Below are 14,845 nucleotides of genomic sequence, written 5' to 3' on the forward strand. Positions count from 1 at the left end.
GAGAAATAACACAAACGCCTTTCTCACAAATGGAGGCTCCCACTAAGGACATCTAAATTAAACAAACCAACCGACCAACTGACTCAAAGCAAACTAAACTAAAGCAAACCAAAAGCCAACGAACTAAACTACCCAAGCCACCAAAGAATCACGAGTCAAATGACTCAAGGCAAATTAAGAACAAGGCTCAAAAAAACTCTAACCTAAAACACACGAAAGGAAAACCTACTCTAAAACTATGTACAAGACTCCCAGACTTGACACGACTGAAAGAAGCTAAATATATACATGAATTTACATGATTTCTCAGGTTGTGCAATAGGAGCGTGGCAAAGGAGATGGTTGTCAGTCGAGCAAATTCATCTTTGAATACGAAAAAGGAAGCTCTCACCATGCATCTCTCATATTCAAGCAAGGTTTCATGTAAGATAATTAGTTGAGGCAACTCATTAGGTCCATGATCAATCCAAATGCAAGTTGTTTTCCCAAAACTCCCATAATCAAAATCTTAATAACTTTCAAGGCTAGGATTAAGGAAAGAGGCAACCTGGCATATTTCAGGCTTAGATGGAAATGCTTGCTCAAATAGAAGTGTATTGTCGGAAGTGAGATCATCAGCAGCCTCAGGAGGTCGCCATTGGTGATGCATTGTTCCACAAGCATTCGCAATATGTTGATCCTCGCTTGCAAGCTCTCTTTTGAATAAGCTAAGCGTCCCTTCGAATAACTCAACTTTCTTTACTCTCATAGTGACATCTTGCATAAACCATGCACCATCTTGAAATTTTGTGAGCATATCTTCAAATTTTAAGCACTCCTTGATGGATTGAGATTCAAAATTTTCCTCTAGTTGATCAAATACAATCTTTGGTGGCATCTCATTCTCAAGCATCGTCTCGGGAGGCTGAAGTTGATGATGAATCACATAACTGACCATATCTTGTTTGCCTTGAAATTTTTTTGGCAGCGATTCCATTTGTACTTCCTCTATAAGATCCTTCAGTGCCCCTTCAAATAGCATGATGATGATGGTGTCTCTGAGTGCCCCCTCGAATTGTTCTTCATATCTGAACTCACTTATGATGGTTTGTTTTTCCTCATTCAACATCTCAACTTGATTGTTTTCTCCAAGGGTGCTACTTGAAACCTCTTGCAATTCATTCTCAATAATCTCCATTTGTAGTATGAGTGAAAATTCTTCAAGGAATGAGTCATCTTCTCCTTTGATTGCTTTCTCACCACTTTGATCATTGCTTGCCACTACTTCAGCATTCTCAACTACTTCTTCAACTTTCGTTTCATGGCATTCTTCTTCAGGCGCAAGGCATGGTGAGCTACTTATTGCAATACATTGATCATCTGGTGCATTTGTATCGTCGACCTGCAACTGGCTTCCTTCACAATCAGGAGGTGTAGTGATATCTTGTTCATATGTTCTTCTGAATTCCGCTGCGAGATGTGCACCCCAGGATTTGTTCACGATGCACTCTTCTTCGGATAAGGCTGGCATTCCAAACTGATATTTGACTTGGTTGATGGCCATCTCACACAATGAGCAAGTAAATTCACAGTGAGGTGCGTTATGAATCCTACACCACAATGGTAGTAATATGCCTTCCAAGCGCATTTCGCCATTCAAAACAAGCTGATTCCCGATCATCCATAAGAAGCTTGAAAGAGGATCTTTGCTTTCTGGGATGTTGAAACTGCCTTCTTCTGCTTCTGGTCTAGGAACATCCCAAAAGAAGATCTTTCCTTGTACTGCTGACTCCATTCTTGATAGGTATTTCAAGCAATGCATTTCATCATGTTCATTTGTCTCATGGATTCGACACTACCCTGGCCTTGCAAACTCAGACAATCGGCGTGGATAAAGCTGTGTATTTAATCTCCACCAAAGTTGAGGAAAATCAACTTGTTGATCCTCACTATGAGACTGTTGTCGCTCCACTGAGAAATCTTGATTTTTTGATTTTTTTGATTTTATTTTATTTTTATTTTTATTTTTTATTTTTCTGCTCTTTACTTTTTTTGGATTTTCTGGAATAAGAGAGATCTTGAATATCTCAAATTCAACTTGAAAGCTCAACTGGTTCCAGCTGCGTGAACTACTTCTTTGTTATGCAAGTATACCAAAGGGTGACTTCCAACATTAACTGCTTCACTCATGTATCCACAATCATGCCTTCTTGTACTTCAATTCTGTCGGGCATTGAGGGTGGCTCTCCACTGATCTTCCTTGGATTTCAAGAGTTTGCATTCGTTGTCAGGCACTCCTAATTCTGTTGAGCGTGGGAGAAGGTTGAAAAGTCCTTAAAATTACTCCCCCAAATAGAAATTGATAAAATCTGGATATCAACTGTTTAGGCGTTCATCGCGATAATGCCTTCCTTCTAGCGCCAATTTTGTTGATGTGTTTCTTATGCACATGCGAACACAGAATAAAATACCAAGGTATCTTATCCTCTCTTGAACAAAGTTTCCCCGAATGTTGAAGATTTCGCCTAAGGATCAATCGAGGCAACTCCAAGGTTCTTATATGTAGGGTCTCTATGTGTGGATAAGCTCAATTTGGTCTGATGTGATTATGCTGGAATCACAAGGAGACTTACATTTGAATGCCTGAGCGCTTGATTTGCTGGAACTCAAGTCCTATTTACTCACCGGGAAGAATAAAGAAATAGCAAAAGGTGAAGGGCTCAGAAAGTCTAATCTAAGACCTAGAATGCGAGAAGATAGATGAACAACTAGGTGGAGTCCTACTGGGTTGGGTCTCACCATCAGGTTGAACAATCTGACACTATCTCAGTGCGATCTTCTAAGGGATGCTTTGAATATATTTCAAATCGTTACACCATCAGACATTGATCACCATTCAAGTTAATGCATGAACAATAGACGCATAATGACTCGAGATTAAGCTCATTCTATGCCAATTGACGGGCGCACTTATAGTCAGTAAGAGGCTAGTGGTTTGGACTAGGTGGATTCCACGCGAGTGCATTCAATAACTTCTTTCATTCAATCTAATTTTTTACCATCTAAAACAAAGATTCAACAAGAAACCATGCATATTGCAAAGAATCAACACACTTCACCATAACTTCAATGAAAATGGAGTTCATTTACAATTTAGGCAACAATTTCTTGCCCTTTCCTCCTATTCTATTCTAATCGCTATTCTATTTGCTATTCTAACCTCTATTAACCCACTATTAACCTTTACAAATGAAGAGCTAGAGTTTTATAGAGAGAGCTCTTTACATTTCAATGGCTCTGATTGATTTACAATCAATGGCTAGGATTACAAGATGGAAACCCTAATTAGGGTTTGTTATAACAAACTCCTTTAGCCAGTGATAAAATTACTTTTCATGAGTGCGGACCAATAGGAAACCAAGGTAGGTGCCTCGAAGTTTGTGCTATCACTGGTATGTCAAGTACATTGAATCTGGACATGCTGATGTGGATCTATCTGACTGGAGGAACAATGATTGGGATGCTACCTTGTATTTCGATTGATCCTTAGGCAAATCTTCAGCATTCGAATAACTTTGTTCAAGAGAGGATAAGATACCTTGGTATTTTATTCTGTGTTCGCATGTGCATAAAAAACACATCAACAACATTAAATAAGGAGAAGTCTATATTATTGATATTATATCCTTTTGTATCCCAAGTATGTAAATATTGTATGAATCAATTTATTGGAATGAGAGACAAATGATATTATAAGCTAAATATTATTATGCTTTGTCACGACTTGAAAGATTGGATTGTTGAATATTCAAATTGGTGTTTGGGTTTGGTACAAGTTCTAGATTTAATTAAGGATATGAAATAATTCTTGGGTTGATGGTCTCTTTTCTGGCATAGAGTATTCTTGGTGTTTATTTGAATCGGAAATCCTCATTCTCTTGGCATGACTCTGTAAGGAGTGATATGTTTGTATTTAAATATGAAGACTAAGTTGTTGTGATGATCCTGATTTAGGTTGGGTTAGCTAGCTAGTCTTTGGTATTGTTGGTCAACACCCTCCCTTTTTTCCGAGTACTTAATTATATAAATAATAAATATTAAATAATAAATTATTAATAAATGAATATTATAAAATAATTTTGCTCTTACTAATGACTTGGATAACGTGTTCAGATGAATATTATCAAATAATTTTTATTACAGTTCCAAGGGCTGACTTGCATAATGGGTTTAGGATTTTTCCTTCTTTGGCGAACTTGTGAAGAATAATGTATAAATATAGATTTTGTGGATGAAGAAGACATTGCATTTTTTGGAGTTCAAAACGTAGTTCGCTTGCTCTTCTAAGACAAAAATCTTAGAAGGCGCCTGCTGGTAGTGTTGGTGTACGTATCATATACCGAACATTCAGAATAAAATATCCAAGGATACTCTATCCTCTCCTGAACAAAATCACTACTTGTGCCAAGATTGTGAGAAAGACCACAAGGCGACTCCAAGGTCTATATGTGCGAACGAGCGACTTTATGTGGATAGCTTCTTGGGTAGTGTGTGCTGAAATACAAGGGGGACTTACGCTTGGCCTGTTCAATTCACAATGAAGATATATATCATTTGGGTTTTGGATCATGGATTTCAAGAAAACTAAAAAGGAGATAAGGTTTGGAAATTCTAATCTATTCCTATGAATTTAAGAGACGGTAAAGATTGGGTGAAACTAATCACAACACTTCGTTTCGCCACACTTAGGACAACTACGCAAAGCACGTGCAATCTTCTAAGGTTGTGCTCAAAATTTTCATACTTACGAATAATACCAACAATTGAACAATATTACTCAAAGTAGAAGTTAAGCTTCCACATCTAAGCTCAGGCTAACTTTACACATTGAATGAAAATCATCCATCCAACAAAAGTATGAGCAAAAGTTTCACCAATCTAAACTATCAAATCCTTCATTCATCTAACAACTTGAAATAAAATCTAAACTATGATGAGAGATAAGAACCATGCCAACTCCAAAATAAGAGAGGTAATCACCATCAATTTGAACAATGCGTTACTTATTACTTTGGCAGTTGTAAGCAACAATTCCTTATCTCAACATGTTTTGCAACATGCTTCCATGATTTACAAATGAGGGGTGAGCTCAATTTATAGGCTCCCCAATTACAATTCAATGGCTAGGATTGATTTTACATCAACGAACGAGATTACAAAATAAAACCCTAATTAGGGTTTGTTACAACTAACTACCTCTCGACCAATGAGAAAATTACATTAGAGGACACTTGTCCTTCTTGCTAAATAAAAACCAATAATAAAATAGAAGGTTGTTAGATTGTGAAGTGTGCCTTCTAGAAGCTTCTGGATAAGTCAGGTTCATTGAACCTAGACATGTTGATCTTGATTTTTGAATGTCCTTGAATTTTCCAATTTGTGCTGAAAAATTGTCTATGTATGAAAATTTGTTTGGAATAGTCCTTTTGCCACTATCTGATCTTGATTGGGAGCTTGTCTTCGACTCTTTAGGAGATGAAATCCTTCAAGAAGTTGTCAATTTTTGCCAAGCCTGAAGACTTTTCTTGATGCCTGGAAACTCTTTCAAGTGCCTTGAATTTTGGAGAAGAATTCTCTTGTGCCTTTGCCACAATGAAGGAAATTGGAACTTTTTCTGTGAAGTATTTCGCATACAGCCAAATTTTGGCTAATTTTATTTTGTGACACCTTCATGTGGATCCTCTAGCACCTAGCCAAGATTTTGACATTTCTATGCTCGGACACACTTTGCCTGTGGATTTGCCTTCAATTTTGGATCTGGCTTGTGCTGAGTAGAACAAACTCCGCCCTTGGACAAGGATTTTATTCATTTTCTCCTTACTTTTCCTCTTTCTTCTTCTTCTTTCTTCCCGTTTCTTCTCCAACACTTAGTCAAAATTTGATTCTTTTGGTTGTGGAAAATTCCACACTTAGCCATTTTTCATGTGTCAAACTTTTATTTTCCAACCCGTTCATTTGTTTGACCCTGGATTTCATGTGTTACTTTGTCAAATTTGTTTTTCCCTTTAGCCATTTTCTTTCTTTGCCATGGCAAGTTGATCATCTTCATGTCTTATCCTTGAGCCATAGGCGAATTTTTATGTCTTGCTCAGGCTTCTTCACATATTCCATTTATGCCTAGTCAACTTGTGTTTTATGCAATTTACCTCAGTAAATTTTATTTTCTTTTGTCATGCCAAACCCCCACCTTTCCTTGCCTAGGCGGACTTCGCTAGGCATAAGACATTCTTCTCTTTGCCATGTGTTTTGCTTTTATCCCTCTTGTAACCTTGTCTTCATGGCGGATCTTGATGTGGACAAGACATGGCGGACTTGGAGAGTCTCATGCCCTCTTCCATGTAGCATGGGCGGACTTTATGGATATTAAGACAATTCCCTTCTTGACATCCTTTTATGCCTTGTCTTGGACAATTTTATCCATTCTTTTGTTTTTGCCAATGTCCTCTTGTTTTTGGCGGACTTCATCTTTGTTTGGACAATCTTCTTTTCAAATTTATCTTTGCCAACGTCCTTGGGCGGACTTTGAAAGCTCTTTGCCATGCTTTAATGCTTTCATCTATTCGGCGGAGTCTAGGCTTGTTTAGACATTCTTCATGCTGGGCGGAGTTCACCTTCCATGTATCATCATTCAATTTGCTTTCTTCTTTGGCAGACTTGATTGCTCACAAGCCAAGGCGGACTTGGAAGACCATGTGACATATTTGCTTTAGCTTTTCTCCTTATCTCTTTGAGGGCGGACTTTGAACTCTCTTGGACATGTTGTTTTCTATCCTTGTTAACTTTGTTTTGTTTGTTTTTATGCGTTTCTCCTAGAGGGCAGACTTTGGCTCTTCTCAGACAAGGCGGAGTTCACACAAGTCTAGACATCCCTTTTTTTTTTATGCTTTGGCGGAGTTTGAGGGTCTCATGGCATGGGTGGACTTGGAAGAAGTCTTGCCAACTTTCTTTATCTTTATACACCCCTTGGGCGGAGTTCATGTCTACCTCGCCATCTTCACATGTTTAGGTGGAGTTTGCCAACCTTTGGACAAGGGCGGAGTCCGTGAGTTTTATGCCATGTTGCTTTATTCCTTCAAGGCGGACTTTGAAGACAGCCTGCCCTTCCTTATACATGCCTAGCGGACTTTGGAGAAGTTTGGACATCCATCATAGGGGTGGACTTCAGACATGCTTGGACAATCCTCCCAAGGTGGACTTCATGTGTCCCATGCCAAGGCGGAGTTTATGTGTGCTAGGCCAAGGTAGGGCGGACTTGGAACCTTATGTGCCATGTTTGCTTGGCTTATCTTTAACCAAAGGTAGGAGTTTGCTTGACTCTGGCCATGAGTTTCTTAACTGAAGGTAGGAATTTGCTACTTGTTTGCCAACCTTACATGTTCTTGGGCGAACTTGGAAGACCATGTGCCAACCTTTCTCAAGGCTAGGCGGAATTGGAAGATGCTTGGACAATCTTCCATGAGCTAGGCGGACTTAGAGCTTGGCAAGCCATCCACACCCCGGGCGAACTTTGCCAATGTCCTGCCATGTTCTCCCTTGCTTGAGTGGGTTTGGATCTCCCTTGGTCATGGCGGACTTTGATCTTCTTCAGCCATATTACTTAGACTTGAGCAAATTTTGAGGTTTTCAAGCCATTTTTCTTCCAAACACCTTCATCCAGACTTCTATGTTCATATCTGACCTGCCATGTTTATACTTGGATTATTTGGAACAAAACCCTAATTAGGGTTTTCACCTTGCTTCTTGCACTTGGAGACATAATTTTTCAATTCTGACAACATGGGCACTGATGATACGGCTTGAGGATCAAAACCCTAATCCCACAAAAAAGTAGAAAAAAACATAACCTTGCTTTTTGTACTTAAAGAGACAATTTTCTGAATTTGAAGACATGGGCATTGACCAAATGACCCAAGGAACAAAACCTAGGTTCTATTTTCAAAAAAGCGGGAAAAAGCAAAAAGCGAAAAAAGCAAAAAGCAAGCCAAAAAAACAAATTCCCAGAATGTGCCCAAAGTGCCAAAAATCAAACTTTCTATTTTTAGAAAAAAAGCAAAAAAGCAGAAATTCCTAAAAATAGAAAGTTGTCAGAAATGACTCAAAGCAATTGTGATCCTTGTCCTTCAGACCTTCTAAGCACTTTGACAATGTTCAAACACTATTTTGAGCATGATTTCTCTACTTGGCTCGGGATGACTTCTCAAAACTCTTAACTCCTCATTTGCAAAAAGATTGGTGATTAGCAGTTGCGATGCCAAAGCAAAACCCTAAATGAAAAAACAGGGGGTCCCCATCTGTGATGAGGCGATGTGTGAAAAAGGTCACAACAGGTAGGACGTCACCCCTGCCTGCATTTGTATTGTTTCTCTAAGTTGTCTGCTTGTTCCGAGCCAATTCACAGTGCAGTTTAATTCGCTGTTGAAGTGCTGCCAAGAACATAAGGTATCGGGTAGATCGAGGGATGCTTAAGACAAAGTTCAGATTGTGCAAATCACAATGACAGCCCTTACACCGTGTAACCTTCTCATTTGATGTTTGTCTGGCGATATTAGGAAAGCAGCAGGAGCGATTACAGAGGCCTCTCAAAACCTTCATCAGCATCATTCGTCATTAGTGCCAGCATAGTTGAGGAAAGCATGGAATTAGCTCAGGCCTGGTACAGTCTGTGAACTGCAGACATAGGAGAATTTTATTTCCTGGCACTGTTATATCAGATTCCGTGTAATGTTGAATTGCCAGTGGATTGTATGCAAGCATAGATCATTAATTGGCCATCTGAATGTTGTTAGTTGATGATGTCATTAAATGATGCATATACTTTCTGGAAAAATATAGTGTTGAATAGTTGATAACTGTGCTAGCCATTCTGGAAGTCTGAAAAAAGAATTTCAGTTTGCAGTTTTTTTGAGTTTAAAATTTAAAATATTGTTGTTTTTGAGTGGGACATCTCAAGACCGCCCAGGTGGGGAATACAAAACCTTAGGTACTATTATTCTGGAGATGATGGAGGAGCCAACAGTATTATCATTGATCACTGTACAAATACCAATGCAGAGTTTGGGAATGCTCATTGAATAAGTCCAGGGCTAAGGTGGAGTGCTGGACAACACTATGAGGCAATCAATTTCTCATAGAACCTCTCTTAACACTCGTAGCCAAAGAACTGTTGCTAGTACAGAAGAAATTGGTAATGTGGACTTGCCCCTAAGATGTGCTGTGAAAGAGGATTTGTAGAGGGCTCCCAACTTCAAGAAGAGATAGAGCCATGACCAGAAGAAGACAATTGTGGTGCCAATTAGTCTTAGCAACAGTAGATCATAGGGATGAGTAATGTATCATTAATCTGTCTCCATCCATATGCTACTCAATGGTATCCAAAGGGCACTTAACACCTACATTTGTGAAAGGTTGAAAAGAGGTAATCAGTCTGGTAGATCTTGGACCACCAGACTAACATGCTTTATAGCCTTTGTAATTTTACTAACATATTGGAGATATTAACATTTAATGTGCAATGTGTGATATGCAGCATGTTAAATTTGGATTCCTGCATGCCACTTTTACACAAATAATAACCCTGTCAATGCATCTCTCTAATTGTCCCGGAAGACTGATTGTTTCTGGTGTGTCTAAGGTCTTATGTACTATCAACTATCTAGTAAATGACCCATGTTGATGATAGTTCAGTAAATAACAGAAGCAAACACATATTTTCATTTGCATCATTATGCTGTGCCATTTTTTTGTATGTGTGTTATCCTTAATGTGGATGGTATACCATTTCTCTGTAAATCTTTTCCTTTCCTCATGTAATCCTGGACTTTGATCTTTAAAACCATGTTACTAGGTCCCTCAGGAATCCCTGCTGTACCCATATGTGTCTGGTCTGGGGCTAGTTCTCCACTGGGACTTGGTAAAATAGGAATTATATACTGCGTATCAGCTCATGTTTTTTTTTTAATAGATATTTAAATGTTCAGCATTTTAAAATTTCGACTTTATTTAGTTTGATTAAGTTATTTTTAGTTTATTTGTATTTTAAAAATATAAATCTATTATTTTAATAGCGCCCCCTTGTTGCCCTCCCTACTGTCCCCAAAAGGGGGAAATTTTTTGCCTGCCCCATAAACTCTGCAGTGCCCCCCTTGGTCTGTCTTGCTCTCCCAGAAAGTCGGATAAACGCTGATAAAATATAACATCTGCCATTGTAATATATATTTCTTGGGTGTGGCATGAAAATATATATATATATTTTGGTATAATGTGAGAAAAATAATGTACAGATTTAAAAGATTCAAAACTTTGCACATAACAGTTACTTGATTCTTACTTTTCTTGGCATCCAATATTTCTTTAAATGCTCTTTTAAAAGGTTGAATATTTTCCTTTGTTTAACACTTTATTTTTGATTTCCAATCAAGGTCAAATCAACAAGGATTTTGGCAGGAAAACAAGTGAAAAATGTTTGCAGCCCGAGGTTCCAGACAGGAAAATAAGTGCAAATGTTAAAGGAAATACAGAAATATGGACAGAGAAGTATCGGCCAAAGACTCCTAATGATATAATTGGGAATCAATCCATTGTATGTATCATTCTTGATGTCTTAGTGAGTTTAGACTTCACCTTTGTATATGATTGTTAAGTTTGGATTATATTGAGTTTATTGCACTTGAAGATGTGAACGGGTATGTGGAGATCTATTTTGAGCTTTTCCTTGTGATGGGTACTCTTCACAGGTGAAACAGTTACATGATTGGCTGGCACATTGGGATGAACAACATCTAAATGTTGAGAATAAGGGAACTAAAAGCAAAAAACGCGGTAGTGGTAGCAATAGTGACATCTCAAAAAAGGCAGTGCTGTTAAGTGGGACGCCTGGTATTGGGAAGACAACTTCTGCAAGATTGATAAGTCAGATGCTTGGTTTCACAACGATTGAGGTAAAAATCTTGCTTTTGTGCACATTATGAGATGGAAGATGGTAGTCTTTTTCTAAGCAAGGCTAATTATGATGACTTAGGTTAATGCTAGTGACAGTCGTGGGAAGGCTGATGCTAAGATAGAAAGAGGCATTGGAGGGAGCACATCAAATTCAGTAAAGGAGTTAATCAACAATGAAGCTTTGAATTTTGGCCACTCAAATAGGTAATTTACTTTTTTGGAAGGTGAGTCGCAGTTAAGTTAATGCTTGTATATTAGCATGTTTTGACCCTGATATAGCTTAGTTTTCTGCAGTTCAAGGTGTCAGAAATTTGTTTTAATTATGGACGAGGTTGATGGCATGTCTGGAGGAGATAGGGGAGGAGTAACAGATCTTATATCCAGCATTAAAATGAGCAAGATACCCATAATTTGCATTTGTAATGATCGCTACAATCAAAAATTGAAAAGTCTTGTCAACTACTGCCTTGCTTTGAATTTTAGGAAGCCAACAAAGCAACAGGTACTTTGTTTTTTGGGAAGCTTTTTGCATCTTATGTAGATAGTTTTGTTTTCTCTGTTTATTTGCCATTTTCTATGTTTCAGAGTTCATGTTTGTAAGAAGCATAACAGGATCAAGGAATCTATTGGAACATCAGTCTACCATATGTCTACCTAATGCTGGTACAATGTATAATTATGCTATATGCATTTATATTTTTTTGCCCTTTTTTTTGTGGTTTTAACCTGCTGCAACTGTGACAAAAAATGCTATTTAACTGGATTCTGCTAATCATTCTTTGCTGCAGTTATTAACTTGTAGTTTTGTCCTTGGATAAGTGAGTAATGGGGTATTGCAGAGTTAGATTTTATACTTGTCAGAAGAACATCTTACATATGTATGTCCTCTAATCATTTATCTCTGCAAACAAAATTCTAACAATATAATTGCAGTATAATAAAAATTATGTAGATCATTTGTTTTAGTGAGATATCACATGGTATGTTGGGGCCCAAATCTGGAATGTCCTTTTTGCTTGAGTCCCTTCTTTTCTGTGTCTTAAATTCTTAATATCTTGACCCATTTTTAATAAGTAATAACCAATGTGAGAAATTCTAAATTTGTCATCTTGCTAAATTTATGCCTCTAAATGTTGTATTGGCCATCTTTTCATGCTTTAGAAGTTTAGTTGAATACCCAAGTTGAAAAACCAAAATTTGGTATGTGTTGAGGTTTTTGGGATTTTGGAGTTTCAAGGTTGTTCATGAATGCATTCCTTCCCTTTCAATGTCAACTCCCCACTCCAATCCTTTCAAAATTGGCTAAGTCATGTTTGTTGCCTTGTCAGAGGTTCGACGTTGCTCATCCTTTCATTCCTTTCCTATCACTTTCCAAACCTTACCTTGAAGGCCTTGCATTTTGCCTGATTGTCGAAGTTGTCAAAATTTTGGGTTGCCGGGGTTTTCCTTGCACTCATATGCTAGAGTTCTGAGACTCGCTTGGACTTGGCGAGTCTTGGGGGCTCAAAGTCTGACTCGGCTGAGTCTAGGTGAGACTTGTCGAGTCTTGCAGACTCATCGAGTTAGAGCGAAACCCGTCTCCTGGATTCAGCCAGATTTTGATTTTTTTTTTCCATAACAAAATTTAATTTCTTTTTGGGTTAATGAAATGCCCCAAGATTATACATGAAATATAGCATGTAACTCCCCATGATTGTCTTCAAGTCAGTCTAATTCTCTTCATTAGAATATATACTATTGCAAATATGTTTGTGTAGTCATTAATGTCAAACTTGTTTAGTGTTGACATAAGTGTCATGAGTTTGTGCTTGTGTAGTGGTGACAAAGGTGATGAAGTTGTAGTGGTTTAGTTGTGTGGTTGTGGTATGTGGTTAGGAACGAGTGTTCATATGTTATGTTGTTTGGAGGTGATATGGAGTAAGTTTGAGGTGTTTCCGGAAGATGACAAGTAGTGGAAGTTACAATATGCAGGAAAGAGTATTTAATGCCCTTATGGAGGATGCTCTGCTTTCCTCCAATCTTTGATGATGATGGCTTGCGGTTCTGGATATGATGTCTATGTTTTGTGGATGTTGCACTATCATGTTTTCAGGTTCTTTGTTGCTTAGATGGTAAAGTTGATGGTTGCAGTTTGCTAAGAATAAGACTCTGTCAGCACTGGGCTAGGGAATGCTCCACATTGCTCCACTATGATGATTGAAGTGTTGCGTTTTGGAGGACATATTCATATGGTTCATGCAATGTTCAAGTTCAGATTTTATGTGTTGTTTTGCCCAACAAATGAAGTTATGTTGTTTTGTTGCTCGGTGTGTAGTTGTGTTGGTCCCTAGCCTTAGTTGATTTATCTTATTTGGATCATACTCTTTTGGTCCGGATGTGCATTGGAGGTTGAATTAAGATGGTTTCATGGGTTTTACTGTGGTGTATGAAGATCCACATTGAGTAATTTGCATTGGGTGATGTTTTTGGGCTAATTAATTAACATGTTTTATTGTTTATTTACACGTTACATTTGATGCCGACTTTGGAGGATGTGTTAGTATGTGTGGTTCGTTGGAATTGACTCTAGAAGACTTGTTTTGATGTATTTGGGTCCCCTTTATCTCCTGGAGTGGACCGCATTTAGCATAGTTGATCATGGTGGCCAACCTTGTGTAATTCATGTATATTTTGTCTGTGGCCGGCCTAGTTGAGGGTTCAATGAATAACTTAGTATATATAGATGTGTGGATGTGTGAATTTGATGATGGATAGTGTGAATTAATTGTGAATGATGTGCATGCATAAGTGGAGAAGCAAAAGTGCGAATGCTAGTTTATGATGAGCATTGATGATCATGTCTTTCATTGTGACAGAGTTTTGAGACAGTGAATGTGTGAGATATGTTTGCCATGTTATTGTTTGCTTTACACTCTGGTTCAAAGATAGTATCATGATCAGGAGATCTTGTTCATTTCAATTCATCATTTCCATGTGCCTGCAGGAAGATAGTGTGTCCTTTGGGAGCTTGTGTAGATTTGTATCTTGCCTTGGAGCAGTGAGGTTCAGTAATGCAAGTCTATTGTATCTTGCCCTGAGATTGTGTGTCTTAGTAATGCATGTCCATTGTAGCTTTCCCTAAGGTTGTGCACCTTAGTGTTGTAAGTCAAATCAGGAGCATTGAGCTAACTTTGCCTTGAGCCTAAAACATTGTAATCAATTATTCATATTGTGAGTGTGATTCTCACTATGGTTTTTCCTAGCTTAGGGTTTTCCACATAAATATGGCGTTCTCTTGTGTATTGTGTTTTATGGTTTCATGTTTTATTATTGCAGAGAAAATATAATTTTGGTTTGAGGTTTAAAAGCTTGAGAATAAATTAGTTTAAGGTGCAGATTGATTCACACCCCTCTCAGTCTTGTGGTGTGTTTAACATATACATGAAATATAACAAAGTATACTTATACTTTAGGTTATATTGCATGTATCCCACTATCCCATCTCTCCGCTCTCTCTCTATCCGCTCTCTCTCTCCCTCTATCCCCCAAGATCTTGGCCTCTCTCTCTCTCTCACCCTCAGACACTTATGAGGGGTGCTACCGGTTGTGTTGTAAACACACACGTCCCATTGCATATGGGCTTGGCAGTAGTTTTTGGTCTCCTAGCCTTTGGGAGAAGATAGCAAGGTCTTGTCAATCCGAAGGATAACATTGATCAATCCATGAGATAACCCTAGAGTGCAATGACTTTGTAAGGAATGGGTAGGTTGAGTCAAGAAATCCAAGTCTAGGATGAGGAATAAATAATCAATCTTTAAGGAATTTAGGAAAATCCAAGATCTGAACAAGGAATATGCATTTGATCCAAGGTTTCAGTCCCAAAGCAGGG

General features: G+C 38.2%; 1 protein-coding gene across 2 annotated transcripts in view; it reads left to right on the forward strand.

Moving 5' to 3' along the window:
• The window catches only part of LOC131036115 (replication factor C subunit 1), a 141,859-nt gene that overhangs the window by 22,496 nt on the left and 104,518 nt on the right, over positions 1 to 14,845 (forward strand). The window contains exons 8-11 of one of the 2 annotated variants that reach the window (XM_057967928.2): positions 10,458 to 10,642; positions 10,773 to 10,976; positions 11,057 to 11,181; positions 11,272 to 11,479. In XM_057967928.2, coding sequence (XP_057823911.2) covers positions 10,458 to 10,642; positions 10,773 to 10,976; positions 11,057 to 11,181; positions 11,272 to 11,479 — 722 coding nt within the window. The remainder of the gene's footprint in view (positions 1 to 10,457; positions 10,643 to 10,772; positions 10,977 to 11,056; positions 11,182 to 11,271; positions 11,480 to 14,845) is intronic. The other variant, XM_057967929.2, reaches the window with a different exon arrangement.

The sequence above is a fragment of the Cryptomeria japonica genome, chromosome 4 (genome assembly GCF_030272615.1).
Source record: "Cryptomeria japonica chromosome 4, Sugi_1.0, whole genome shotgun sequence".
NCBI classification, from domain to species: Eukaryota; Viridiplantae; Streptophyta; class Pinopsida; order Cupressales; family Cupressaceae; genus Cryptomeria; species Cryptomeria japonica.